At 41.8% G+C, this 26,621-nt stretch overlaps 1 protein-coding gene across 2 annotated transcripts in view; it reads right to left on the bottom strand.

Annotated features, from left to right (window-relative positions):
• The window catches only part of ZNF76 (zinc finger protein 76), a 30,745-nt gene extending 6,890 nt beyond the window's left edge, over positions 1 to 23,855 (bottom strand). The window contains exons 1-12 of one of the 2 annotated variants that reach the window (XM_070745313.1): positions 23,733 to 23,855; positions 20,963 to 21,032; positions 19,523 to 19,659; positions 16,356 to 16,436; positions 13,801 to 13,878; positions 12,917 to 13,119; positions 9,370 to 9,489; positions 7,085 to 7,160; positions 6,725 to 6,850; positions 4,050 to 4,229; positions 2,298 to 2,528; positions 2,016 to 2,146 (exon numbers count right to left, since the gene is read on the bottom strand). In XM_070745313.1, the coding sequence (XP_070601414.1) occupies positions 2,016 to 2,146; positions 2,298 to 2,528; positions 4,050 to 4,229; positions 6,725 to 6,850; positions 7,085 to 7,160; positions 9,370 to 9,489; positions 12,917 to 13,119; positions 13,801 to 13,878; positions 16,356 to 16,436; positions 19,523 to 19,595 (1,299 nt within the window). In that variant the 5' untranslated portion in view covers positions 19,596 to 19,659; positions 20,963 to 21,032; positions 23,733 to 23,855. Of the gene's footprint in view, positions 1 to 2,015; positions 2,147 to 2,297; positions 2,529 to 4,049; positions 4,230 to 6,724; positions 6,851 to 7,084; positions 7,161 to 9,369; positions 9,490 to 12,916; positions 13,120 to 13,800; positions 13,879 to 16,355; positions 16,437 to 19,522; positions 19,660 to 20,962; positions 21,033 to 21,821; positions 23,580 to 23,732 lie in introns of those variants that run through there. The other variant, XM_070745314.1, reaches the window with a different exon arrangement.
• Positions 23,856 to 26,621: the final 2,766 nt, after the last annotated feature.

Here is a 26,621-nt window from a genome sequence, read left to right as displayed (position 1 = left end):
AAATAGCTTAAGTTAAATGAACTCTATGTTTGCTTTTATTAAGCAAATTAAACATTTAATCTTTACATGTGCTAAAAGGAAGATCAGAGAGAACCCTCTTACATAAGGATTTTATTCTTGAAATACTAAGGAGACACAGTTGACGGAACGTGTCGTGTTGCTTGGATATTTTTACTTTTGTCAGGACTTCATCTGCTCATATTAAAAGGAATATCAAATATAGTTTAATATGCAGGTACTCCTTGACTTATGAACCTAGTTACCTATAAAGCCCTACATGGTTTAGGACCAGATTACTACAGAACCGTCTTCTGCCTCATATATCCCAACAACCGATCAGCCTCCTCTGGGTCCTGTCAGCCAAACCATGCCGTCTGGCGGGACCACGGGGGAGGGCCTTCTCTGAGGTGGCTCCAGCACTCTGGAACCAGCTCTCCCTGGAGATTCACACTTCCCCCACTCTTCTGGCTTTCTGAAAGGCCCTAAAAACTTGGCTTTGCCAGCAGGCCTGGGAGGATTATTGAGCACTAACATCTTGCTCCGGCCTAACTGTTGAATGATTGATGGATGAATGCTTTTTATCATGGGGTTTTAACTTTTGTATCTTTTTTATAGTATTGTATTGTATTTTTCATTGTTGTTCGCCTCCCTGAAGAGATGGGCGGCATATAAATGTAAATAAAGAAATAAAGAAATAGTTGAGCCTGGAAATGTAAAAATGTTACCTAATAGAAATGTTTAGGGTAATTCACACCATATCCATATTTTAGATGACAGCTAATATGTCCCCTTGTGACTTAATAATGAAGGCATTTCATTATTCTCAATACTTTGTTAAAAGGTCATGGCTGTTAAACATTTTATGGTTAATGCGTAAGTATTTCACATTTAGGTTTTTTGATATGCTATCCTAATTCAGGTAGGAACTCCAAATAGTATGTGCCTACCTGAACAGCAACATGAGTATCATTAGTCGTTGTTAGCATTGCCAAGTGCCGGCCATAGACAGGCTTTGAATGAAACTTGAGATACTCAGTCCCAGAAGTTACTATTCTGACCCGAAAAACATCACACAGTTATAGCAGCTACATTTGAAAGATTTGTTTCTGATATTATGTCCAAGTGAAATGTATTCAAGATCTGTATCCCAGCTCCAACAGTGATAACCAGAGTCATAGCTGCATACCAATCATTTCATCTCAGTTTTTCCTTTAAGATGCCACAAAATCCTTAACATGCCTGCTACTAAAGCTAAGATTAAGAAAAGGTTATGTGCGAGTTATAGGCAGATAAGATGGTGAAATACTTAGAATTAATACATTCTGGGAGAATCATGGCATCGGGCCAGATTACTTATGGGGCCGCCTTCTGATGCATGAGTCCCAGTGACCTTCTCCAGGTCCCATCAACTAGATATGTGGGGGCTCCAGCCCTCTGGAATCAGATCCCCCTGGACATTCGTACTGCCCCCACCCTCCTCGCCTTCCACAAGAGTCTTAAGACTCACCTATGTCACCAGGCTCGGGGCGATTAGACTCTAGCCACTTGGCCAATGAATGTCACGTATGGTTGCTGTCTGAATGGGTATGACTTGTTTTTTTTAAAATAAATTGGGGATTATAGATTGTATAATTAGTTTTAAATTAATTGGATTTAGACTATTATTGTACTGTTTTCTTTTTATATGTTGTAAACCATCCCCAGTCCTCGGAGAGGGGCAACATATAAATCCAATAAATCAAATCAAATCAAATCCATCTATCCATACATACATACATAAATAAATAAATAATCCCCTATTGCAGGGGTAGGCAAAGTTGGCTCTTCTGTGACATGAGGACTTCAACTCCCAGAATTCCTGAGCTAACATGATAGGATCAGGAATTCTGGGAATTGAAGTGCACAAGTCATAGAAAAGCCAACTTTGCCTACGCCTGCGCCATTGCAATTCTTTCCACTGATCTGCCTTGGATACCCCCTAGGCCAAGAATACTTCCTCCCATTGTCCTTCATACTTGCTCTACCCCATCCTGAGAAACAAGAGCTGCTGCCGATGGCATGGAATCGTCCTGCCCTTCATCTCCCATCTTCATCGAAACAATACACTGACTTTTCACTGGAGGCCTGCTGTTATCCACTATGGTATCTGAGAGAACAAAGAAAGAAGAATTGGTATAAGAATCCAACTTAGAGAGAGCATTCCAATGGCTTTGCAGGCAGAGAAAATAGAACACAAGGTGAAAACAACGCTGTATACCAGCAAATTGGAGAGTGACAAGAATTACAAGGCTCCTCACCTTCCATCTGATGCTCATAGAGAGCTTGTTCACTGTCATCCATGGGCTCCAGCTCCCCATGCACGGTACGTTTATGCATTGCCAAAGTAGAGGTTTGCCGATAGTTTTTGCCACAGGTGTTGCAAGTGTATGGTTTGCAATGTGTGTGAACTACGTGGTGTTTGTAGAGACTGGAATATTCTGTGAAGCATTTCCCACAGCCTGGTACCATGCATGCGTATGGCTTTTCCCCTGGAACAGAATTAGGATTCACAGTGAAATCAACTTTTTATTCACAGATTCACGGTCTAAGAGTTGAAGATACTGTTCAAAATAAAGCCAATTTAACATAATGGAATTCCTCTCTCAAGTAAACATGTGTGATTTTTCATTTTAGGATTAGTGTGAATATGCTAGACTGCAGATTTATAATCCAAACTGTTCAAGTGAGAGGTGGCTGTTTGTCACATACAAGTCAGATTATTCTAGCCCCCTTTCCAGCTAAATTTAGAAAGCATTTTGCCTTTTAAGGAACAAAGGAAGAAGTCAGTGGGAAAAGAATGAGGCTAGCATATAATTCCTGGCAGCCTCTGAAAAATCCCTGAAATTGCCAAAAAAACTGAAGAACCTTGGAAAGGCAGTATGACATATGTAGCACAAAACTAGGAATTTAAGCTAATTTTTCACATTTTTCAGTGCTGTGGTAAGTCTTATTTTCTTTATATTTGTATACAGTAAGTATAGACTTGGGGGTTTGCTTTCAGCATTTATTGATGCTTCAGGCTCTGTTCAGGATGTTTCCTCCTTCGAATGTCCTTGTAATCTTCTTACAGCACTATTCAAATTATTTAAACCTCTGCATTTTGATCTTTCAATCTGTGGAAAAGTGGAAGAGCCCTGTCTTGCACACTGAGGTTTGAGTAAGGTGTTCAATAAGAAAAGTACTAGCAGTAGAAATAATCCAGTTGTTGTTTCAAGGTAAGAATCAGGGGCAAAAGCCATTTAGGAGAGAAAGTATGGATTTCCAGTGCTCCACCCTACAGTTACTTTAAGTGGTCAAGGAAACAAAAGAGTCAGATCCATCTCCAATAGCCGGTATCTTATTAACTTATGTATTGTTTTTTGTGATCATCTCACAGGATGAACAAGATTAGCATCTTTTTTTTATATATGCTGAATCAATCAACTGAGTCCTTGCAGCGATTTATGTTGGCTGATCTAACCAACTGCAACTATTGAGTGGCTCACAATATAACAAAGAAAACAATATGTAACACAATTCATAAACATAACCAGCAAAACAACACCAACAACAAACCCATAAGTAAAGCAGAAAAAAATCAAGACAGTTAAAGATAGAGTGGCACCTCTACCCAAGAACGCCTCTACTTATGAACTTTTCTAAATAAGAACCAGGTGTTCAAGATTGTTTTGCCTTCTCATGAACCATTTTCCACTTACAAACCCGAGCCTCCAAAATTGTAACCGGAAAAGGCAGGGAGAAGGCTCCGTGGGGCATCTCTAGGAATCTCCTGGGAGGGAACAGGGCCAGAAAAGGTGGGGAGAAGCCTCTGTGGGGCCTCTAGGAATCTCCTGGGAGGAAACAGGGCCTCCACCCTCCCTGTGGTTTCCCCAAACGCACACACTATTTGCTTTTACATTGATTCCTATAGGGAAAATTGCTTCTTCTTACAAACTTTTCTACTTAAGAACCTGGTCACGGAACGAATTAAGTTCGTAAGTAGAAGTACCACTGTATTGTTCAAAGTTTACCTGTATGGATTCTCATGTGATTTTTGTAGTTGGTGGCACTGGTGAACCCCCTTCCACAGTTAGGCTCTGGGCACATATATGGTCTCTCCCCTGTGTGGGTTCGTATATGGACCTTGCGTATATTGGAGGTGGTGAAAGAGCGGCCACAGCCTTCAAAAGGGCACCGGAAAGGCCGCTCACCTTGATGGGGAGACCAGAGAGAAGAATCCCTAATTAATCATTAAACGCCATAGAAAATTCAAGATAAGATTATTTCATTTCCTCTATCACGCATATCATAGTATAGTTAGTCATTGGCTTAACTTAAAACCACAATTGGAACCAGAATTTCTGCTCCTAAACAAGGTAGTTTTTAAGTGAGTTGCATTTAGTTTTATGGATCTTTTTTGCAATGGCAACTAAGTGAATCAAGCTTCCCCTATTGACTTTCCTTGTCAAAATCCTGAGGTTACAAATGGCTGAGTGGTGTGATCCTCAAAAATGGCGGCCACATCACCCAGCATGCCGCAAACCATTGTAAATGCATGCAGGTTGCCAAGCACCCAAATTTTGATCACGTGACAGCGGGGATATGATGACAGTCCTAAGTGCGAAGACTGATCATACACTACCTTTTTCAGTGCTTCTGTAACTTTATTTATAGAATTCATTTCCAGAAGAGGTCATGACAGCTGTCTGCCTCGATAGCGTCAAGGCAGGATTAGACAGATTCATGGATACCAAGGGTATCGGTGGTTATTGAAATGGATGTCCAAGTGCAGCTTCTATATTGGTTGAGGCAGGCAGGATTCCCTTGGGTATCATTTGTTGGGGGTCAAGGGAAAGGGAGGGTTTTGCCTTCTCCTTCTGCTCAAGATCCCCACGTACAATTGATGGGCCACTGGGTGACGCAGAATGCTGGACTCGATGGGCTTTGGCCCGATTCATCATGGCTCTTCTTATGTTCGGTTGATAAATTAATGGTTATAGGATTTGGACTATCCTACAAGTGGTATTAATACCTTTTTTTTCATAATTATCTTTGATCTCATTATATTTTTAGTTCAATTTTGCACAGCCAAATATTAGAATGCACATGAACCTAAATTAGCTGAACAATTTAGTGATGGTTAACCATTTCGCCACTGAGTGCCAAAACCGGAAAGTGTGCATACCGGAGCGCAGGGAACCCTGAAGATAGCAGCTGTCTAGTGCACATGCGAGCGGTGGCCAGAAGCTCTTCCGGGTTCCATTGTGCACATGTGCATTGGACAGCTGCTTGTGCTGGAACCCGGAACAGCAGCTGCCGATAGCACATGTGCCCACAGAGTTGGCTCTGCATGCCACCTCTGACATGTGTGCCATAGGTTTGCCATCACGGCCTTAGACTGTCAAAGATTAATTCTTAGAGAACTATAACTTAGAGAACTATAACTGTTGACGAACATTTGCCCATCACTGTCTTATTTTACAGAATAAGTGTGATTAGTGGGGCCATGTTTAGAAACTACTGATATGTTCATACAGATTTTTTATAGTCTCTACGCTCAGTGCCACCTTGTTTGGCCTTGGCCTCAGAATTTCTGGAAGTGAAAATGCACAGAAGTTGTAGAATGAATGAATGGATGGATGGATGAATAAATGAATGATATAGAACATTGGTGCACAGCCTACAGCCAGAGCAGACTGGTGGGAAGATTACATTGTCTTTGTTATTGTTGTGAGCCGCCCCGAGTCTACAGAGAGTGGCGGCATACAAATCTAATAATAATAATAATAATAATAATAATAATAATTAGCCCCCACATCCTCCTCCTTCAATTATTTACTAAACACAGGCCCCAATGCCAATACCATCTTTCTATCTGCCTCTTCCTGAATTATTTTAAGTATTTAATGAATTTTCCCCCCTCACACATTTACTTTAAATCTGGGAATCCGCTGAGATGCAGGAGGGCATTTTAGTATATGCATTAAAAATATATACGATTTAAAGAATTAATAAATGTAAATAACATCATCAGTAATAATACAGCTACTTTATTTGCACATTAGCCTCATAATCAGAACTGCAGAAAAAACAATTGCTTCCAACCTGCCTTCCATTGAGGACCTGTATACTGCACGAATCAAAAAGAGGGCTGTGAAAATATTTACTGACCCCTCGCATCCTGGACATAAATTGTTTCAACTCCTACCCTCAAAATGTCGCTACAATATTTTCACAGCCCTCTTTTTGACTGCGCACCAAGACAACTACACACAAGAACAGTTTTTTCCCAAACGCCATCACTCCACTAAACAAATCATTCCCTCAACACTGTCAACTTTTTACTAAGTCTGCACTTCTATTTCTACTAGTTTTTTCTCATCATTCCTATCATCCTTTTCCTCCCACTTAGGACTGTAACTTGTTGCTTGTATCCTAAGATTTTTATTAATATTGATTGTTTCTTCACTGCTTATTTGACCCCTATGACAGTCATTAAGTGTTGTACCACATGATTCTTGACAAATGTATCTTTTTCTTTTATGTACGCTGAGAGCATATGCACCAAGACAAATTCCTTTTGTGGCCAATCACACTTGGCCAATAAAGAATTCTATTCTATTCTAGAGCTACTTTATTTGCACATTTATTAGCCTTCAGATTCTTCTAGTCCTAAATAAAAATAATAATCCACCACAAGACATACCAGTATGTGTTCGGATATGTTTCTGAAGATCTCCAGAAGTCTTGAAGGCTTTGGTGCATAAATCTTCTTGGCACTTATATGGCTTCTCACCAGTGTGGGTTCTCATATGGCTCTTTAGACTGTATCCTGTCAGGGAAAAACTTGTGTTCTAAGCACAATCACAAAGCAATGCGCAAAGCAAAGCAACCTGTAAAATAAAGATAATAAGAGCTACAGCTTTAGCTTGAATTTATACTTTTTTCATCGCTCAATGGTCTTTGGATTTCTAAAGTACATCTTCATTCTCAGTCATGAGCAATTCGATCAGAGCAACACAATTTCAATGTTGTTTTTCTGAAGGCTTCACAGTAAATACCTTACCTGTAGCAAAAGTTTTCCCACAGTTTGTAACATCACACTGGTATGGACGATCGCCTGTATGGACACGCTCATGAACCTTCAGCAAAACAAAGGAAAGAGCCTAGTCTTAGGCTAATGAGAACAGAAGAGGCTGACACTCATATTTTTCCTTGCAGTGCTATCAGATGTAGTTCTTCAGTTCTATTCTGCTATGGTGTTTGACTTTTTGGTTTTCCTTGCAACAATGAATTTCTACTTTTAAAGTTTCAACATGGATGGGAAGGATTTAAGGAGTCCATACTACAAACCAATACATAAGTTATGCGTATTTTAATATTTGCTTTTTTGAATAAATCCATTACATTCAACCCTGCCTGTTAATTTCTACTTCAGTCAGTCTGAAATGAAAGAAGAATACAGTATTACATGAAAGGTAACGTTTTCAAAATCCAAGGAGCATTTTCACATAATATCAATTTTATTTACTCCCGATTCAATTTTTATTCTTTTTTTATTCTTTTCAATCATCTCTGATTTTCAGCAACTGCCTGGACAAGTTTAACTTAATTTTATTTTCATTTATTAGACTTATAAGCAGTGATGGGCTCCTATGGGAACGGCCAGGAACGCAGTTCCGGTAGCAAAATTTGGAGCTCCACCCCATAGCACACTATTTGCACTGATAGATGTTGAAACAAAATGCATAAGCCACGCCCACAGTGTGGTAGTAAAAAGTTTGGTAGCCCATCACTGCTTATAAGCCACCCAAGTCCTTACGGACTCTGCAATTTATTTGGCAAGAAGATGGCCAAGTGCTTTTTCAGAAGTGCTTTGCCACTGACTCCTTCCCAGGGCTGAGAGAAAGTGACTGGCTCATGTCACCTAGCTGGCTTTGTGTCTAAGGTGGGGCTAGAACTCAAGGTATTCTGGTTTCTAACCTGTTGTGGTTAGCTCTGGCCCAGCTCCTGCCCCAAGGACTGTGGATGTGGGGGAGACATCCACATGCTGCAGGCCTGTTTTGCCACCCCCGGTGGAATCTGATGATGAAGGCTCCTCTGACCAAGAAGACATGAGTGACAGGGAGGAGGAGAGTGGGGCAGACAGCTCAGAAGGAGATCAATTATCTAGCTCCACCTTGGATTCAGAACAAGAGTTAATGATACAGCCACGCATGCGGAGAGCGATGCATAGGCAGCAACAACTGAGAGATTATTATCAAAGAAAATGAGGCCACCTGTGGTTGGGTGGAACTGTGGTAATTAGTGAGGCTGCTATAAATAGCAGCCTGTGGGTTTGGCCATTGTGGAGGATTATCTGATCGTTGTGTTTCGTGCCTGCTTTACTGACTTTGACCTTTTGCGTGCTGATTTTCCCCCCCTTTGAAACTAAACCAGAGCATAGTGTGTTTCACTTTGTGAAAGAAGGACTGTGAATTGCCTCACAGCTGCAAGCTAAGTATCACAGAACTGATAAGGGACTTGTACAAATTACCAGTTTGTTTGGAGATGAGTGCTCTTTGCTATACAAAAGAGGGCTTGGTTTAAGTGATTTTTCATTATAAAGAACATTGTTTTGAATTTTCAAACGTGTGTGTGTGTCTGAAATTTGTACCTGTGAATTTTCAGGAGGAGTCTACCAGAGAGCCCGACAGAACACTAACCTAATGGATTAACTACTACATTAATTGCTTTAAATATTTTATAATGTTCTGTAAATAGTTTTGTTCAACTATGTATTTTACAGCAAAGAGAGAGTTCAATTAGCAGAGTTTACATTTATTTATAAAATTACAAATATTGAAATACATTTTTAAAAACCAGTTTGAAACCATCTGTTGCAGTGGTTATGATGTTGGATAGGAAATAGGAAACCATGTTTTTTAGTTCTCCTTTGGATATTGAAGCTGGGTAGGTGACTTTGGACCAGTCATTCTCTCTCTTAGCCCAACCCACCTCACAAGGTTATTATGAGAAAAATAGCAGAGAGGACATTAAGTACACTACCTCGAACTGTGCAAAATAAATTTAATAAATACACTGAAAGGCTAAGTATTGTCAAATAAAACTAATGTAATCCTACTAATGTTTTATATAAAATGTATTGTACTACGTAAACTAAGAGCAAGCCTTCAGAAAAAGATTATAGCTGTTTCCAACCACTTATTTCCTGTCCCTCCCCTCATCATTATCAGATAAACTGCAGCCTTACAGATCCTATGTAAGGTGATGAAATTCATGATTTCCTGTTAGACAAGTTTCTCTAGAAGTATTTATAGGTTGAATTGTGGGGAGACAAAGAGTGATTACCTTTAAATGGTGGGCTGTGGTAAAGAGGCGGCTACACTCAGTGTATCTACAACAGTAAGCTTTGTCAGGAGTTCCTGGTTCATTCCCAGTGCTCTGCACGTCTTCCTTCTGGAAATCTTGCTAGGGACGGGGAGAAAAATCAAAACCTGATTTTGCAATGTCTAAATGAAGTAGGCCTGGATTTTAAGTCATTTTTGTAGAAAGGCAAGAAGAAAAGTTTTCACTAAATGAATTTCATACTTATTTTTTATTTATATGAGAATACACGTGTGTACAAAGTTATCTTCCATCTTTGCCTTGCGGTAGGTCTTTCTCTATGCTATTTTATAAATTCAAAGCTGCGTTAACACATAATTGTAAACCAAGATTTAAAACTATAGTTTGTTGTATAAGCCAGTGTTTCCCAACCTTTTTGGAGCCGCAGCACATTTTTCATATTTTCAAAATCCTGGGGAACATTGAGGGGGGGGGGGGGGGGGGCTAAAAAAGTTTGGACAAAAAAATCTCTCTTCCTCCCTTTCGCTCTATTTCTCTCTCCCTCCCTCTCTCTCTCTCTTCCTTCCTCTCTCCATCCCTCTTTCTTTCTCTCTTCCTTCCTTCCTCTCTTTCTGTCTCCTCCTTCCTCTCTCATCTCTCTTTCCTTCCTCTCCCTCCCTTTCTCTCTTTCCTTTCTCTCCCTTTCTGTCTATCCTTTCTATCTCTCACCCCTTCTCCCTCTTTCATTCCCTTTCTCTCCCTCCCTTTCTCTCTCATTCCTTTCTCTCCCTCTTTCCTTTCTATCACTTTCTTTTTCTCCCTCCTTCATATCTTCTTTCTCTCCCCCTTCCTCCCTCTTTCCTTTCTCCCCCTCCCTTTCTCTTCCTTTTTCTCTATCCTTTCTACCTCTTACTCTTTCTTTCTCTCCCTCCTTCATTCAATTTTCTCTCCCTCCCTTTCGCTTTCCTTTCTCTCCCTCCCTTGTTCTCCCCTGGGGCTGCCTGTGCCTGCCCTGCACCACCCAACACGGACGGACAGCCCCCGGTCATCGGTTCGTCGTCCTCCCCCCCCCCCACACACACAGAGGGAGATCAGGCTGGCGAGGGCGGTAGATCTGCGTCCCCAGCCACTGGAGGGAAATCAGGCTGGCGGGGGCGGCGAATCCACCTCCCCAGCCGCGCGGAGGGAAATCGGGCAGGCGGGCGGTTGGCCGCGGCTCCCTGCGCGCCCCTGGAAAAGGGTGCGCGGGGGGCATTTTGGGGTGCGCTGGCGCAGGCGTGCCCAGCCTACAGGGAACGGTGCCCGGGGCCGCTGCAGCCAGCAGCCTCCTGTTTCCGCTGCCATTGCCCTCCCACCGGGCCCCAAAGGACAATTGTTGCCACCCCCGCCAGGAAAGCTCCAGCTGGGCGGGGTGCTGCCAGTGGCTCCGCCCTGGAGCGCTTGCTCGCCGCTGCCATCCCCCAGCATCTGCCCGGGGCCGCTGCAGCCGGCAGCCTCCCGTTCCTGCTGCCATTGCCCTCCCGCCGGGCCCGAAAGGACACTTGTTGCCGCCTCCACTGGGAAGCTCCAGCTGGGCACGAAGAATAAAGCTCAGCTTCCGGTCTCAGAAGCTGAGCTTTGCGGCACACCTGATGATGTCTCGCGGCACACCAGTGTGCCGCGGCACACCAGTTGAAAAACACTGGTATAAGCCACAGTGGCTAGATCTGCACATTATGTCAAGTCATAATAAGTAATTTTGTAGATTTCCTAAAAGCAAAGTGCACTTATAGTTTAGTATTACAGTGATCCCCCGCTCGTTGCGAGGGTTCCGTTCCAGGAGCCCCCGCAACGAGCGGGTTTTCGCGAAGTAGTGATGCGGAAGTAAAAACACCTTCTGCGCATGTGCAGATTGTGTTTTTATTCCCACAGCGCTAGCGAGGAGCCGAAGATTGGGGGCGGCGCGGCTGTTTGCCGCCGGCATGGAGGGCTTCCTAGCAGCCCCCCAAACCCGGGTTGGGGGTCCGGGGGGCGCTGGCTCTCGCCGCTTTCGAGCTGAATCCGGGAGCGAATTCGCTCCCGGATTCAGTTCGAAAGCGGCGAGAACGAACGGCAAGGAACGCCTTTTCCACGCCGTTCATTCTCGCCGATTTCGAGCTGAATCCGGGAGCGAATTCGCTCCTGGATTCAGCTCGAAAGCGGCGAGAATGAACGGCGTGGAAAAGGCGTTCCTTGCCGTTCGTTCTCGCCGCTTTCGAGCTGAATCCGGGAGCGAATTCGCTCCTGGATTCAGCTCGAAATCGGCGAGAATGAACGGCGTGGAAAAGGCGTTCCTTGCCGTTCGTTCTCGCCGCTTTCGAGCTGAATCCAGGAGCGAATTCGCTCCCGGATTCAGCTCGAAAGCGGCGAGAACGAACGGCAAGGAACGCCTTTTCCACGCCGTTCATTCTCGCCGATTTCGAGCTGAATCCAGGAGCGAATTCGCTCCCGGATTCAGCTCGAAAGCGGCGAGAACGAACGGCGTGGGCGGGCGAAGGGCGGGCGGCAGCGAGGAGTTTGCGTGGGCGGTGGGGAAACTCCTCGCTGACGCCAGCAAGAGGGGGAAGACCCAGGGAAGCCGCTGCCATCTACGCATGCGTGCCCGGCACGCATGCGTAGATGGTATTTTTGACTTCCGGGTTGAAAAATAGCGAAGTACCCTGTTCGCAATGGTTGGGGACGCAATAAACGGGGGATCACTGTAGTGCATGTTATATATAATATTTAATAATATCCATTACAATATTGTTACACAGAATATTCATTAATACCCTTTGGATCTTTGGAGAATATAGCTCCCAGAATTCTCACTCAACAATCAGTAACAGGAGTACTGTACACACTTTTCTAAGCTGCCTAATTTTGTGGTGGGGTTTAATTTGATAGCATGTGCTCAAAAACATGATAGGGCTTCTTTTCAAGGCTGGTCGTCCTTTAGGAAAAACACGGTAGAACTAAATATATAATATAGAATGGAAATGCTTTTGGTCAAATTGAGCTTTGTATTGCTGGCACACTGCATAAAGATAGTAAAAATGGAAATATACTTTCCATTAGCAGGAAATTGCATGTGGCATGGATATGGTATTAACTAGGTTAGTATGCTAATGCATGTATTCTCTATTTTGCTAAAAAGTTTGCAAGACAACTTTGACTGTCCAAAGCCATGATGGTATGAGTAGTTAAGAAGTAGACACTAAGCATGTTGTGTTGGGGTACAGCTTACATGCCCATGTTTTCCCCAAAGTATTTTTAGTGCTTTAGATCTGAATAACTCCACAATCCTAATCAATATCTATGGGCCAATCTGGTGGTGGCCAGAACAAATGAAAGACTAACTTAAAACGCAAGAGGAGCAAATGGTATGAGCATAAATTCATCAATCCAACCAGAAGAAAAATATCTTTGTTACATTTCTGTAAAAATAAGGAAAGGGGGAAGGACATAAGAGTTAGGAATGAAGGTTGTCTTCACTGCTATATACACTTAAAATTGCAGTTCTCTGGATCAAGTTATGCTTTAGAATCTTCATAGAGAAGCAGAATATTCTCACCTTACTGGTGTAATCCTTCAGAGTAGTACCAGTATCTAAATCAAAAGCATCATCTTTCTTCTCTACTGCCAATTCCTCCAGCCCCACATCTTCCTGCACTGCTAGGAAGGTGTCATCCATTGTCGTGGGAACAGGACGGTGTATGAAAGCTGTGGATCCATCTTCCAGCTGGATGGCTTCCAAGGTGTTGGGGTCAAAACCCTCTGAAGTGGACCACAAACACTGTAGTACTACATGTCCACTCTAACCACTACATATTTGTCCCTTGATCATCTACAGCTAATAAGGCCATCGGTAGTAAAATCTATACTTGAGAACTCAAATGTTACGAATCAAAAGATCTTGCAATTCAGTCAAAGATGGATGGAATCAAAAGACGGTGTTGCTTTGATGGAGCGCACCATCTGGAACTATCCATTCATGATTCGGTTGAGAAGCAATTGAAGAATAGTATTGGGGTTTGTTTTTTCAATGGATTTATAGTTTATCATTTATGACTATAAATATGGATTAGAAACAAATGACACAGCCATATTCCCAATCTTCCAAACCACAGAACAGAAACAAATAAAGAGGCCATGCACTCTCCCTTTCGTCTCTAAACTTCCTGGTTAATTCAAACCATGGTTTATCCATATCTTACCCACAAAACTGTGGTTTTTCAGTGATCCAAGAAAAAATTCTCAGAGAGAAGGGAGTGCAATACAAGATAAAACATCATGCTACTGATGTAGTCTGCCCTGAAGTAATCAACACAAATAAATGTTTAATCCAGGAGTGTGTTGCTTTAATTAAAAAAAAAAGCAACACACAATATAATCCTTCTGCTGAGTGGCTTTTTATGGATAATTTATTGAAAACAAGAGTCAAAGAGTGAGAGCTACCTTTGGGAGTGTGATGTATAAAAGCCATGGTGCCATCTTCCAGTGCAATAGGCTGACCATCTTCAAATGTGATCGATTCTATGGAACAAATCAGAATATGCACAAGCACGCATGTGATCTCAAAGAAACCAACTTGCCCAGTTTTTCATGCCACACAACATAAGCAAAGCTTAACAAGAGTAAGAATCCCTATCACTGTTCACTTCTTTTGTTTTGAAGAATAGCCTCTTAGTCTATTCAGCCCTAGGTATATTTGAGAATATGAATACAGAAGTGCAACATTAGTGTGATTTATTTAGTGAATGTTTTAAAGTTAGAATTTTTAAGGGTCTTTTTAATATATTAATTGGATAAACTGTATTGCTATGTCTTTTTATATATGCTGTGAGCTGCCCCGAGTCCTCGGAGAGGGGTGGCATACAAATCCAATTAAACTAAACTAAACTAAACATAAGACTCATTCAGTGAAAATTATTCTTCTTTTTCTCTAACTGTGACTCTAAATTTGTTTAGATGTAGAAACAAAAGCATGAGCAAATGCAAGGCATTGTTTGTTCATTTTAATGCAAAGAGGACACTCAAAAAAATCCCCCCTCAGTTTGTATTCAGAAGCCACTTTTTTACACTAGAGAATACCCTAACCCCAACCTGGCAATTGCAAGTGCAATACTTTTTAATTCCTAGACTGTATAGGGCTGTGATGGCGAACCTATGGCACGCATGCCCAAAGTGGCATGTGGAGCCATGTCGCCTGGCACAAGCGGCGTCGCCTGTTTCTCTTCCAGGTTTCTGGCACACATCTGCATGCACAAGCAACAATTAGCCAGTGTGCATGCGGCAGTGCCAGAAACCAGAAGAGCTGGTCTTCTGTTTTCTGGTGCGAGCACGTGCACCGGCCAGCTGATTGGCGCATGTGCATGCACAGCAGTAACTAGAAGACTTGCTGGCTGGCGCGCATGTGTTCGTTTTATGGCGCACATGCCCCTTGCGCAGCTCTTCTTCCTGGTTGCGGCCAATATGAGCATGCGTGCATACGTGAAGTGTGCGCACACAGGAGAAATGCTCCCTTTTCAGTACTCGGTGCCCAAAAGGTTCGCCATCACTGATATAGGGGCTCCTTATTTAACACCCACCTGTTCAGCGACTGTCGAAAGTTACAACAGCACTGAATGACAGCTACTTATGCCTGGTCTTCAAAGTTCTGCCTGTCCCAATGCCCCCACAATTATGTGATGGCAATCTGGGTGTTTGGCAACTGGCTCGCGCTTATAAACAGTTGCAGCATCCCATAGTCACGTGATGGCTATCTGCAACCTTCCCTGCCAGCTTCCACAAGTGGCGAAGTGGGAGATTGGTAAGGAAGTCTGCAAGCTACTCTGGTAATTTGTGTGCACCTTCCCAGATCTAGCAGCCACCTGCACTGCCCCTTACCTGCCTGCTTGCAGGTAGGACTCCCTTAGCAACTGACGGTTCTTGTTTAATTATGGTAATGCGGTGTGTGGGGAGGGCCATCCCCAAGTGATGCAGCCATGTACCATTATGCTTTACAACTACATCTCTTAGTAATGGAAATTCTGATCCCAATTTCCATCATTAACTGAAGAGTCACCTGTATACCTCTACAGCATTAGATGCCACTTCTAAGATGCATATAAAGCTACAACATTACACCTCCCAGAGCCCTTTGAGGGATATGGAGAGTCTAGAAACATGAAATATAGGTAGATATGTAGGTAGGTAGGTAGGTAGGTAGGTAGATGAATGAATGGTAGGTAGGTAGGTAGACGAACAGACAGATATGTGAAAAGCATAACTGAAGTTTCCAGCTACTTTAGCTAAGAGACACACCAAAAAATTTGCAACTAATAGTATTTTCATCAAAGAGTTGCCATAGAGAGCATGGTTAGCCAGTTAAAGCAGAAACTAATGAACCTCCTCCACACCACTCCTATGAGGTCCTTATGTTATTCCCCATGTATCTGCTTATCATTGTCTTTTCTTTCTATGCATACACTATTGTACCTATTCACCACTTCTGCTTCCTAAGAATGCCTTTAATATTCACTTTTATTTCCTATAAATAAAGTCAACACTGGTGTTTTCCTTGTAGCCTGCTAGCTTTTACTTTGTTTAAATACAAATTTCTAAAAAGATAAAGTAAGATCTTCTAAAACAATAAATCAGTGTGACAAACCGCCTGTAAGGAATTCCGACATTGATGGTGATGGGAGTCGTTGAGCAACTATGCTACTTTTACTGAGCTGCATTCTAGACATGCCGCACTCCATCCATCCCATCCATACCCATTTTAATTTCCAAACTTCCTCAAATTTGCTCATTTTGAAAACGCCCAGCATTCGTTTTGCTAGTGTTTAAAAAGGTGCTGGTAGGAACCACACTGGAACTTAAAGCAGGGATGAGACACCTATGGAACTCCTGATTATGCTAAATTACAATTTCTAGCAATCCTAGTGTAATCCTACTTTAAGAAGACCACAAGTTCCTCCTATTGCTTTAAAGAGGCCACAAGAGACATATCAGCAATTTTACTTCACCTTTCTGCAGTGTTACTTGTTGGAAAAAAGCTGTGGATCCATCTTCAAGTTCAATCACTTGTCCATCGACTAATTTCTCTTCTAAAACACGAATTTTGAAACACTTGTCAATTTTCTGGGAAGCAAGATGATTTTTTTTTTACATACATAGCCATTAAAACTTATTAAGGAACATGAACTGGAATCTCATAGGTTACATCATGTTAGAATTATTTCTTCTGAAACATATTATCAGCTTTACATATGGATGCTAAATTCAGAGGCAGCACTAATAGAATTCTTGGGTTTTTTGCATTTGTCTTTGTCAATAAATATAATATTTTTCCATATAAGGAAGTAGGTAAAGAAGATCCCAATACCACTTAAAATATATAAAATGTACACTTGTACCAGCTACATTTGCAATCAGTTACTAAAACTTGTAATAGTTTAAACACAGGAATGAAATGAATCTTTTCCTCGGTAGGTTGCAAAGCATGTTAGAAAATTTCTCATAGGTTAGGGCAAGTGTCAGCAACTGATGGCTCCGGAGTCACATAAGGCTCTTTCGTCCCCCTGCTGTGGCTCCAAGCCAGCTAAACACACCACTGGCTGGTCTGGCCCCTTGCCCTCCCCTCCCATTCATTCCTCGCCTGGCAGTGGCAGAGGATGGAGAGTCGCTCTATATTCTAGAGTGGGAGGGAAGCGCAAGCGCCCCTATACTTGCCTCATCCCACGGACATTTCTTCCAGCCCTTTTTGGTGCTATGTGTACTTTGGTCCCTCAGGAAGATGCACAACTTACTCTCCGCCCCGAGACACTGGCCTGGCCCAGGTGTGGCCAGTGCCGCTGCTGTTGCTGCCTCCATGGCTTGCCCATTGCTCTTGCACTGCCTTGCGCAGCACAGGTACATTTAGGTACATTGAGACACTAGCCCGTCCCAGTTGTGGCCCATGCTCCGTGTCATAATAGGCTCCAGGAGGAGGGGGGATGCAGTCTCCCCAATTATGAAGCGCACTGAATGTACCTGTGCTGCGCAAGGCAGTGCAAGAGCAATGGGCAAGCCATGGAGGCAGCAACAGCAGCAGCACTGGCCACACCTGGGCCAGGCCAGTATCTCAGGGCAGAGAGTAAGTCACCTGAGTGACCAAGGTGTGTGCAGAACCAACAAGAGCCAGAAGACGTGTCACAAGATGGAGCAAGTACAGGGGTGCTTTGCTCCCACTCTAGAATATGGGAGGAGTCTCCATCCCCCGTGTTACCCTTACCTTCTCTGGCCAGGTGAGGAGTGACTGGGAGAGGAGGGCAAGGGGCAGGACCAGTTTAGCTGACAGGAAGCCACAGCAGAGGGATATTCATTTATCTGGGAACCTGAAATGACTCTTGATTTAAATCATATGGTAAAAAGCGCCCAAACAAGAATAACATCAGGAAAAAAATGCCAACCCGCACCTCTTTTTGGAAATGGTTCAAGAGGGAACATACAAGAGGGGGGGATATAGGTGTGTGGGTGGGTGGGTGTGTGTGAGTGAGAGAGAGAGAGAGAGAGAGAGAGAGAGAGAGAGAAAGAAAAAGGAAGGAAGGATAAAGGAAAGAAAGAAGGAAAGAAAGAAAGAAAGAAAGAAAGAAAGAAAGAAAGAAAGAAAGAAAGAAAGAAAGAGAGAGAGATACCTGTTTCCCACAGAAAACACCGGGAGCCACAAAACCTGTGTAAGCATTGGGGGGGGGGGGGGTCATGTGACTGTGTGGAAGCCACACCCACCCAGGCTTTGTGGCTCCTGGCATTTTCTTTTCTGTGGAAAATGGGTCTAAATGGCTCTTTGAGTGTTTAAGGTTGCATGGATTAGGAGAGAGGGAAGAAACCCAAGCCCTGCAGGTATCCAGGGGAGAGGAAGCAGGCCCAAGGCCTGTGAGAAACCCTAGGGGCAGGAACTGGGGCACATGAGGTGAGGGAGGCCTTGGCTTGATACTCCTGGGAATGTGTTAAGCCTCTCCACAGCCCTGCAACATCCTGTCACTTCACTTAATGACCTGTGAGCTCATTTGGCTAGTGCATTAGGGAGAGCAGGAGTGGGAATTGTTAAGAGCGGCTGTCTCACTTAATGGTTATCCCCACTTAGGACTATAATAGGCAGGCTCCATTAAGTGTGAAGGTTGAGGACTACCCGTACTATTAAAATTTAATTCACATAAAGCACCTATATTTAATGAGATACCTTTATCCAAGTTACATTGCCTTTCACTCTCCCTTGTATGTAATGTTTTGATCCTAGGGCAATGCTGGCGAACCGTTTTGGCACCAAGTGCTGAAATGGGAGCGCACACACCGGAAACCATAAGAGCAGCCGCCCTATGTGCATGCATGCGCCAGGAAGATGATCTTCCAGTTTCCAATGTGCATCGGCCACCTGTTCTCCCGGTTTCTGACATATATGCACGTGCAACAACCAGGGGGCTGGTGCGCATGCCGAAATTGGAAGTTCATCTTCCCAGTGCTGAACATTGAACATGGGAACATGCGTATCAGGTTCGGACCAGAATACCTCCGGGACCACCTGCTGCCGCACGAATCCCAGCAACCGATTAGGTCCCACAGAGTTGGCCTTCTCTGTGTCTCATCAACGAAACAATGCCGTCTGGCAGGACCCAGGGGAAGAGCCTTCTCTGTGGTGGCCCCGGCCCTCTAGAATCAGCTCCCCCCGAAGATTAGGACTGCCCCCACCCTCCTTGCCTTTCGCAAACTTTTGAAAACTCATCTATGTTGCCAGGCATGGAGGAATTGATATATCCTTAGCTGCCTTTGATTTTATGGATGGTGTGTTTGGGCTGTATGACTGTTTTAATCGAGGGGTTTTAAAGACTGTTTTAACATTGGATTTGTATATGATGTTTTATTGTTGTGAGCCGCTCTGAGTCCTCGGAGAGGGACAGCATACAAATCTAATAAATTAGATTAGAATTAGATTAGATTAGGTAGCTACTCTTCCAGTGTCCAGTGCTCCCACATGTGTGAACAGCTGCCCAGCACACCGGAACTTTGAAAAGCAGTGGGCAATGGCTTACATACACACAGCCGAAGAGATGGCTGTGTGTGTCACCTGTGCCACAGGTTCACCATCACAGTCCTAGGATTTCTGTTGTATCCCAATCTCACTGACCACAGCTGCTACAGCCTTCAACTGACTCACCACCTGCATCCTGCTGAACATAGGCTGTTGTCCCATCAGAAAGGGTCATCGCCTGTAGACTCAAGCTCTCCATTTTGTTCTGGTAGCAGCTCCTTAGTCATGTATTCAACACTGAAAAATTGTTCCCACTGACACAGCTATAATAAAAATGAACAGGTATGCATATTTGTGTGCACATTTCTTGTTGCTGTTAAGCATAAATATAAACTTGGGCAAAAGTCATTAGAAAGGATTAGTAATAGAAGACCAACCAAATGGAAACAGCAATGCACTTTGGCTATGCAACAAACAATTACCAAAAAAACCCTGTTGTCTTTTTGCCCCATGTTGTATTCCTCAGAGGCACTGGCAGCCAATATTGGAGGAGTCTTCTTTTATTGCACAGAGCTACTCTTACTAGAATAGTAAGTACCGTATATAACTTTTAGTGGTAAGAAAAAATTTAAAAAGTAAATTAAAATGTACTGTATTTTTCGGAGAATAAGATGCACCAGAGTGTAAGATGCACCTTAGTTTTGGGGGAGGAAAATAGGGGGGGGGGGGGAGAGAATCTACCTACCAGATATGCATCTGGCTAGCATCCTTAGTCTGGTTAGCTTCAGCACATCATTTTATCCTGTTTAGGGCTGGAAAAAAAACCTTTTTTTTTTGGGAGGGAATAGCAATGAAAACAAGCCTGCAAAGACTCAGGGCTTGAAAAAAACTTTGGAATAGCAATGAAAAAATCCCGCAAGCCGGGAAGATCATTACCACCTTGTTAGGACTGGGAAAAAAAGCTTTGAAAAAGCTACATTCAGAATATAAGATGCACCCAAATTTTCAGCCTCTTGTGGGGTGACTGGCAATACGGTATTTATACTCCCAAAAATATAATATATTTTACTGGAACCAGAATCTTTTCTGTTAGGCAGATTCTCTGAAATACAACATGATATTTGGACAAAACCAAGATAAGGAAAGTAAAGATACCTTACCCTACATGGCCAATCCAAGGTTTCGTGCTTTATAACAAGTAAAGAATTTTTACAAATCACCAAACTGAATATTAAGCAACCCAAGCATAAAGGTAGCTTGAAAATGCTATGCTTTACAGTGTCCTCAAGTTATTATCATAACTGAGCACAAAATTTATGTTACTTAATGAAACATTTGGAGTTTTATAACTTTTAAAATTTTATTTTATTGATATGAATTTTGTCACTTTTCTTACCCACAGTTATTAAATGAATTATTGAATTTATTAAATCCATAACATGGCTGTTAAGTGAATCTGGATTCTCCACTGACTTTGCTTGTCAGGAGGTTACAAAAGGTAATCATATGACCCTGGCACACTGCAACCATAATAAATATGAACTATTTGCCAAGCATCCTAATTTTGATTGTGTGACCATGGGGATGCTGCAGTGGTCATATCTGTGAAAAAAAGTCATCACTCACTTTTTTCAGTGCTGTTGTAACTTTGAACAGTCACTAAATGAACTCTTAAGTCAAGGACTCCTTTTTAAATCTGCAGAGAGAAAAGTTCAGAGTTTGAATAATTTTTATAAAGTGTCTTTGGCACAGAAAGGTAAAATTGGAAAAAGCCAATTAGGCCAACAAACCTAAATTGAAACATTCTTAAGTAACATTGTTAAACATAGCGAGCAAAGATTTTACAATTTCCATTGATAGTTGGTTCTACTGTCAAACTACACTGGGAATTCATCTTGAATATTATTTCCTGTTACTTAATAGTTTTGCTTTGTTTTCTGGGATAGACAGGCTTCTTTTGCATGTGATGTTGCTCCAGGAATATGAAAAGTGCTTTTGTATTTATTTCCCTTTAGTCTTGTCTTCTCCAAACTAAACATATCACATTCTTCAAGCATGCCCCATCACAATCTATTCCAGTGATGTAAACAGAGATTTCCCCTCCTAATTTCAAAATCAGATTTGTTACTGCCTTTCATTACATTTAATAGCACAATGGCAGGCATACATATTTAGTTAACAAAAATGGTAGTCTTGCCAGTCCCGGGTTTCCAACTAAAAGTGGCGTGGTATTGCTTTCTTCAAACACACAAATGAACTTTTTATGTAAAAGATTCTAGAATGGGATGAGGTGGAGGTGGGAAGTTTTAGAAATCAAAAAATTTGGATACGACTTCTCTGTTTTAACTTCTGATTGTATTTATTAGATTCTTATCCCATCTTTATTAATAACTCAAGGCGATGAGCATATCTAATACTACTCCCTCTTATTTTCCCCACATCCTGTGACAGCTGCCCAGGTTTGTCCAATAGTCATCTAGCTCACCATTGTCTATGTAGGTTGGTGAAGTCTCAGCGGGCTTTCAGAAAACATTTTCAATTTCACCCAAACGATCTATCACTGAGGTGCCATCCTTCTCATTTTTACATACATGTGAGTTCTCTGAATGTAGGAATCATTTTTTTCTCATCTTCTGTTTGAACAACTAAACTAGCTTTGTGCCTTTTAAAATATATTATTTCATCTTTATTTTCTAATTTAAAAATGCAATAAAATAAAAAAACAGAAATAATCCAAGTTTTAATTTAAAAAAAAAAAAAGCCCCGAAAGAGGGGGGAAATGGAACCAGGTGGATTTGGAGAGAAGTATTTATGTAAAGGAAATTTTTGAATAATTAGCAGGAATTGGGAGCACACTTTCCTGTGGCTAATAGGGTACAATAGCTTGAAGTATGTACCAAAAATAGCCGTGAAAACCTGAGCCATCAAGTTGAAGAGTTTGGTAATGTTCACACAAAACCTAAATCAGTGCTTCCCAAATCTGTATAAATTATCCAAAATTGAGTAAAAGTGGTTTTTCTTTAGTCAATGAATTTGTGTACTACTACCCAATCACAAAGGAAAAATTGACTTATTTTATTTACATTAGGTTTCTGATAAGTGATTTTCAGTAAGAAAGGAAAATATTTGGGAAGCCCTAAAAATCGAGAAGCATATAACTCAATAGCAGTGACTGCAAGCCTTTGGAGCCTGGAGAGGATGAAACACAAGGCTAAAGGGTCCACCAAAAGTTGGGAAACAAGCCATTTCCAGCTTCCAGAGGACCTCCAGTAATGGGGGAAGCTGTTTTAACCAACCCCAGGCATTGAATTATGGGTGTGGACACTCACGCATGCGCGATGGCGTGCGTGCACTCTCTTTCGGCACCCATGGAAAAAAAGGTTCACCATTACTGGTATAGGGTGCTTGAGCAGGAGGTTGAACTAGATGACCTAAAAGGTGCCTTCCAACTCTAATAAAATAAATCAATAAATAAATATAAAGTGCTTTCCTTAATTATTGCTATCAGACAGTTTCTACCAAAAAATTTGGAAAATGAGAGTTCAATGAAGAACTGTTTTCTTTCTTTCTTTTTCTTTATTTCCTTCTTTCTTAGTCTCCTTCCTTCCTTCTTTCTTTCCTTCCTTCCTTCTTTCTTAGTCTCCTTCCTTCCTTCTTCCTTTCTCCCCTTCCTTCTTTCTTTCTCTCCTTCCTTCTTTGTCTCCTTCCTTCTCCCCTTCCTCTTTTCTTTCTTTCTCTCCTTCCTTCTTTCTTTCTCTCCTTCTTTCTTTCTCTCCTTCCTTCTTTCTTTCTCTCCTTCTTTCTTTCTTCCTCTATCTCTCTCTTTCTTTTTATTAATCCAATTTATATGCCTCCCACCTCCCAAAGGACTCTGGGCAGCTTTAACAGAATTTAAAAACAGTTTAAATTTATTCCGGTTGACTGGAGGGAATCAAGCAGCAAAATCTTTTCTCAAGACAACCGGGCACGTCGAAGGACGAGGCCGCTGCATCTCCGCTCGAAGTGATGGGCTAAGGAGGGCATTGACAGACGAGGCAAAAACTGGCAGCTCTGGCAACCGCCGGCACTATGCCCGCAGATGATTTTGTGCACGCCGACTACAAGCACTGGAGGCCGAACTCGGCAAGGGCTTTGAAACGCAAGGGGAGGGGGGACGGGCGATATAACCAACCTAAGATAGGATCGCAAAGGGAAAGGCAGCGCAGCGCAAAGCACCCGCTCCTAAAAGAGGGACTTGGGGGGTCTCTCCTCTTCCTCCTCCTCCGAAATTCAAAAAGAAGAACAAATTCAGAAAGCGTCGGCGGAGGAGAAGGGGAAAGGAACCCACCGCCACCACCCTCCCCAATAGCTACGGCTGTGCATCTTTCCTCATCCCCGCCTCTCTATCGGCACCGACCTGTGGAGGGCCGAGTCCGCCGCCTGACCGCCATGCACCGGGCCTCGCTACAGCTCCCGGCCCCGCAGCCTGTATGCCGCCTTCTAAAGCCCGCCTTCTTCGGCTGTTCGTTGTCTCCTATCCAGGTTCCGGGGTTACCGGAAAAGGAAAAGCAGGGCCCGCTGTTCTTGCCAGGAGCCGCATTTCCTATCATGCGTAGAAATGGCGGCCGAAGCCTCTTGCCCTTTCTTTTGCCCTTTCGGCGGAGCGATAACCTGACTTCCACCCAAATGGAAGTCCGGCTTCCAACTTTTGGATTTCCGCATCCGGATCACATTGCTAAAATGTATAGGATAGTAGTAGTTTATATAAACGTAAGGAAAAAGGAACGATAAAAGGGGACAATAGGGGCTTATGCACGCCCCTTACAGACCTCTTTAGAAACAGGGAGAGGTCGACTAGTAATAATACTACTATAATAATATATATGTATATAATATGTTTATAATGTATTATATATTTGTTTTCACACACACACACACACATAAATTATAGTACTATTATAGTACACACACATGCACATACACATGTGCGTGTGTATGTATGCCTGTATGTATACGTGTGTATGTATGCCTGCATAATAGTTTCCCTTTTCATTATCAGCAAAATATGTTGCATACATACCTGTATGTATGTAACATATTTTTGCAGATAATGAAAAGGGAGACTATATATTATGCATGCATACATATACATATGTATGTGTGTGTACTATAATAGTACTATTATAATATGTATATAATACATATATAATATGTATATAATACATGTATATATTATTATAGTACTATTATGTATGTATGTAACATTTTTGATCATGAAAAGGGAGACTTATGCAGACATAAACACACATATATTTGTATATCAAAAAGATAAAGGGAACGCTCAAATAACATCCTAGATCTGAATAAATAAAATATTCTCATTGAATACTTTGTACAAAGTTAGATTTGTTATATTGCAATTTTTTAAATTGTTGACTTGCTGGTTGGATTTTCGTCTTCTGAGTATTGTAGTAAAAACAGATAACTTGGTCTCATTGGTTTAATTTCTGCATGGGACTTGAATGCCTAAACCTCTGTTTTTCTCAGGCGGAAAGCAATGCAGTAGCTCAATTCGCAGACATGGAAGATCTGGATCGGCTTGTTTCCTTTTCAATTAAATGTTCTACCTGCTTGCTTGTTAAATTGGCTTCTCGTTAATTGTGCCATGTTTCAAAAATGTCAGCATTTGAGATGAATGGTTATGGTATACAACTGTAGTGGAAAAAAATAGAAGGTTGGGAGACATGGCAATAAATTGAGCCATGCTTTTCAAACAGAATGAAAATAGTTTTCATTCAGAACCAGTCTAGTTGTCTGTAAAAAGCTTTGGAGGTTAAAAAGTATTTTCCTCTTGCCAGCGACTGTATTGAGATACTACATGCCAATTAAACAATACTAATAAAGTCTTGTCCTCGAGCCCAACTCCTGCTGATTTATTGACAGATTGCAAGATCTGTGGGGTTTTCTTTGCAACCAATGGAAGTGATTTTCCAAGAACCTCTTCTGACACGTTTTTGAATTCTAATTTCATCTATAATTCTGAACTTGGAACGCTGAATTTCATTCATTTCATTTTTCACATTTTTGAATCGCCCCTCCCTCATGCGGTACATGCTGCCATCTGCTGGGTCCTATTGTAATTCCGTCCTTTATAAACATGTTGCAAACATCAATGAAAAACTTTTTAAAAACTTGATTCTAGGAGGAGGGATGTTGTGATCGAGATTTGACTCTTTGGAGAAAGGAGCTGAAGCTGTATCATCTGTTGTAGGGTCAACTCCTTCCCATAGAATCAGCTTAATGCAAAACTTGTTAATAGGTTGTCATCTTATTAAACTCCTTATGTTTTAACCCACTGCTTCTGTAAACTTGTTACCACAATTAGGTGTCAACCAAAACCTGGCAGCAAACTTTATTCTTCTGTAGCATACAGTACTTACTCTATCTAGTGTTCATCTAGATTTTTTTAAACCAAAATATGTAGTGCTAACAATAACCCCAGGAGAAAGAAAAGTGAAACACTAATGCCATTTTGATTAGAATCAACCCTACTTATCAGTTACCACAAATATCTGAAAAATAACAATATATGAGGAAATTCATCTCTTCCAAACCATACCCAAAAGCCAAGATTTCAGAAATACATGAACTTTATTTCTTAGTATGTACGCACAAGCAGGTCCTTTTGCCCCATGATTCTAATACTGTAGTCTGCATACTTTAGCAATTTGGTATGCCAAAACAGCAAACTGAAACACTTTTGACTAAGAAGTCTTTGCAGCACTGTAGCAATGAAACGAAAGATAGCAAAGAGTAGAAATTTCAAAAGATCCAGAATTTCTCTCCATGATTCTACTGTATATAGTAAAGACTGTAATTTTGTGTAGACTTCAGATTAATGGAGGAAAAGCCTGGTCAAATAGTCCCAAATTATAATAGTTATATCCAGCCTCTAAAAATAATGTACTTCTGATTTACAGTTATTGGAAAACACAGAATGCTACTGTAAAAGAAAAGTATTATCAACAGTGTTATTAAAAGTATTATTAAATAATCCCAAGTCATTATAATTACATCCAACCTCTAGAATGAAAATGCTTCTGAATTATACTTGCTGGGAAATAAAGAATGTTATTGCCTTTCAACCCTCTTGTTAATTTCCTAAAGCTTTCTGCTTGAGCATTATGAAAAAGGATGTTAGAGGAAATATGTTCTTGGTGCGTTACCCAGCATGTTTTCCTATGTTCATTTTTGTAGAAAGGACTCCAAATATTTTAGCAGGGAGAAATGGATATGAAGTATTCAT

The sequence above is a fragment of the Erythrolamprus reginae genome, chromosome 3, assembly GCF_031021105.1.
Source record: "Erythrolamprus reginae isolate rEryReg1 chromosome 3, rEryReg1.hap1, whole genome shotgun sequence".
NCBI lineage: Eukaryota > Metazoa > Chordata > Lepidosauria > Squamata > Dipsadidae > Erythrolamprus > Erythrolamprus reginae.
Note: the sequence above shows the minus strand (reverse complement) of the source record. Positions and strands in the feature narration are given on the sequence as shown.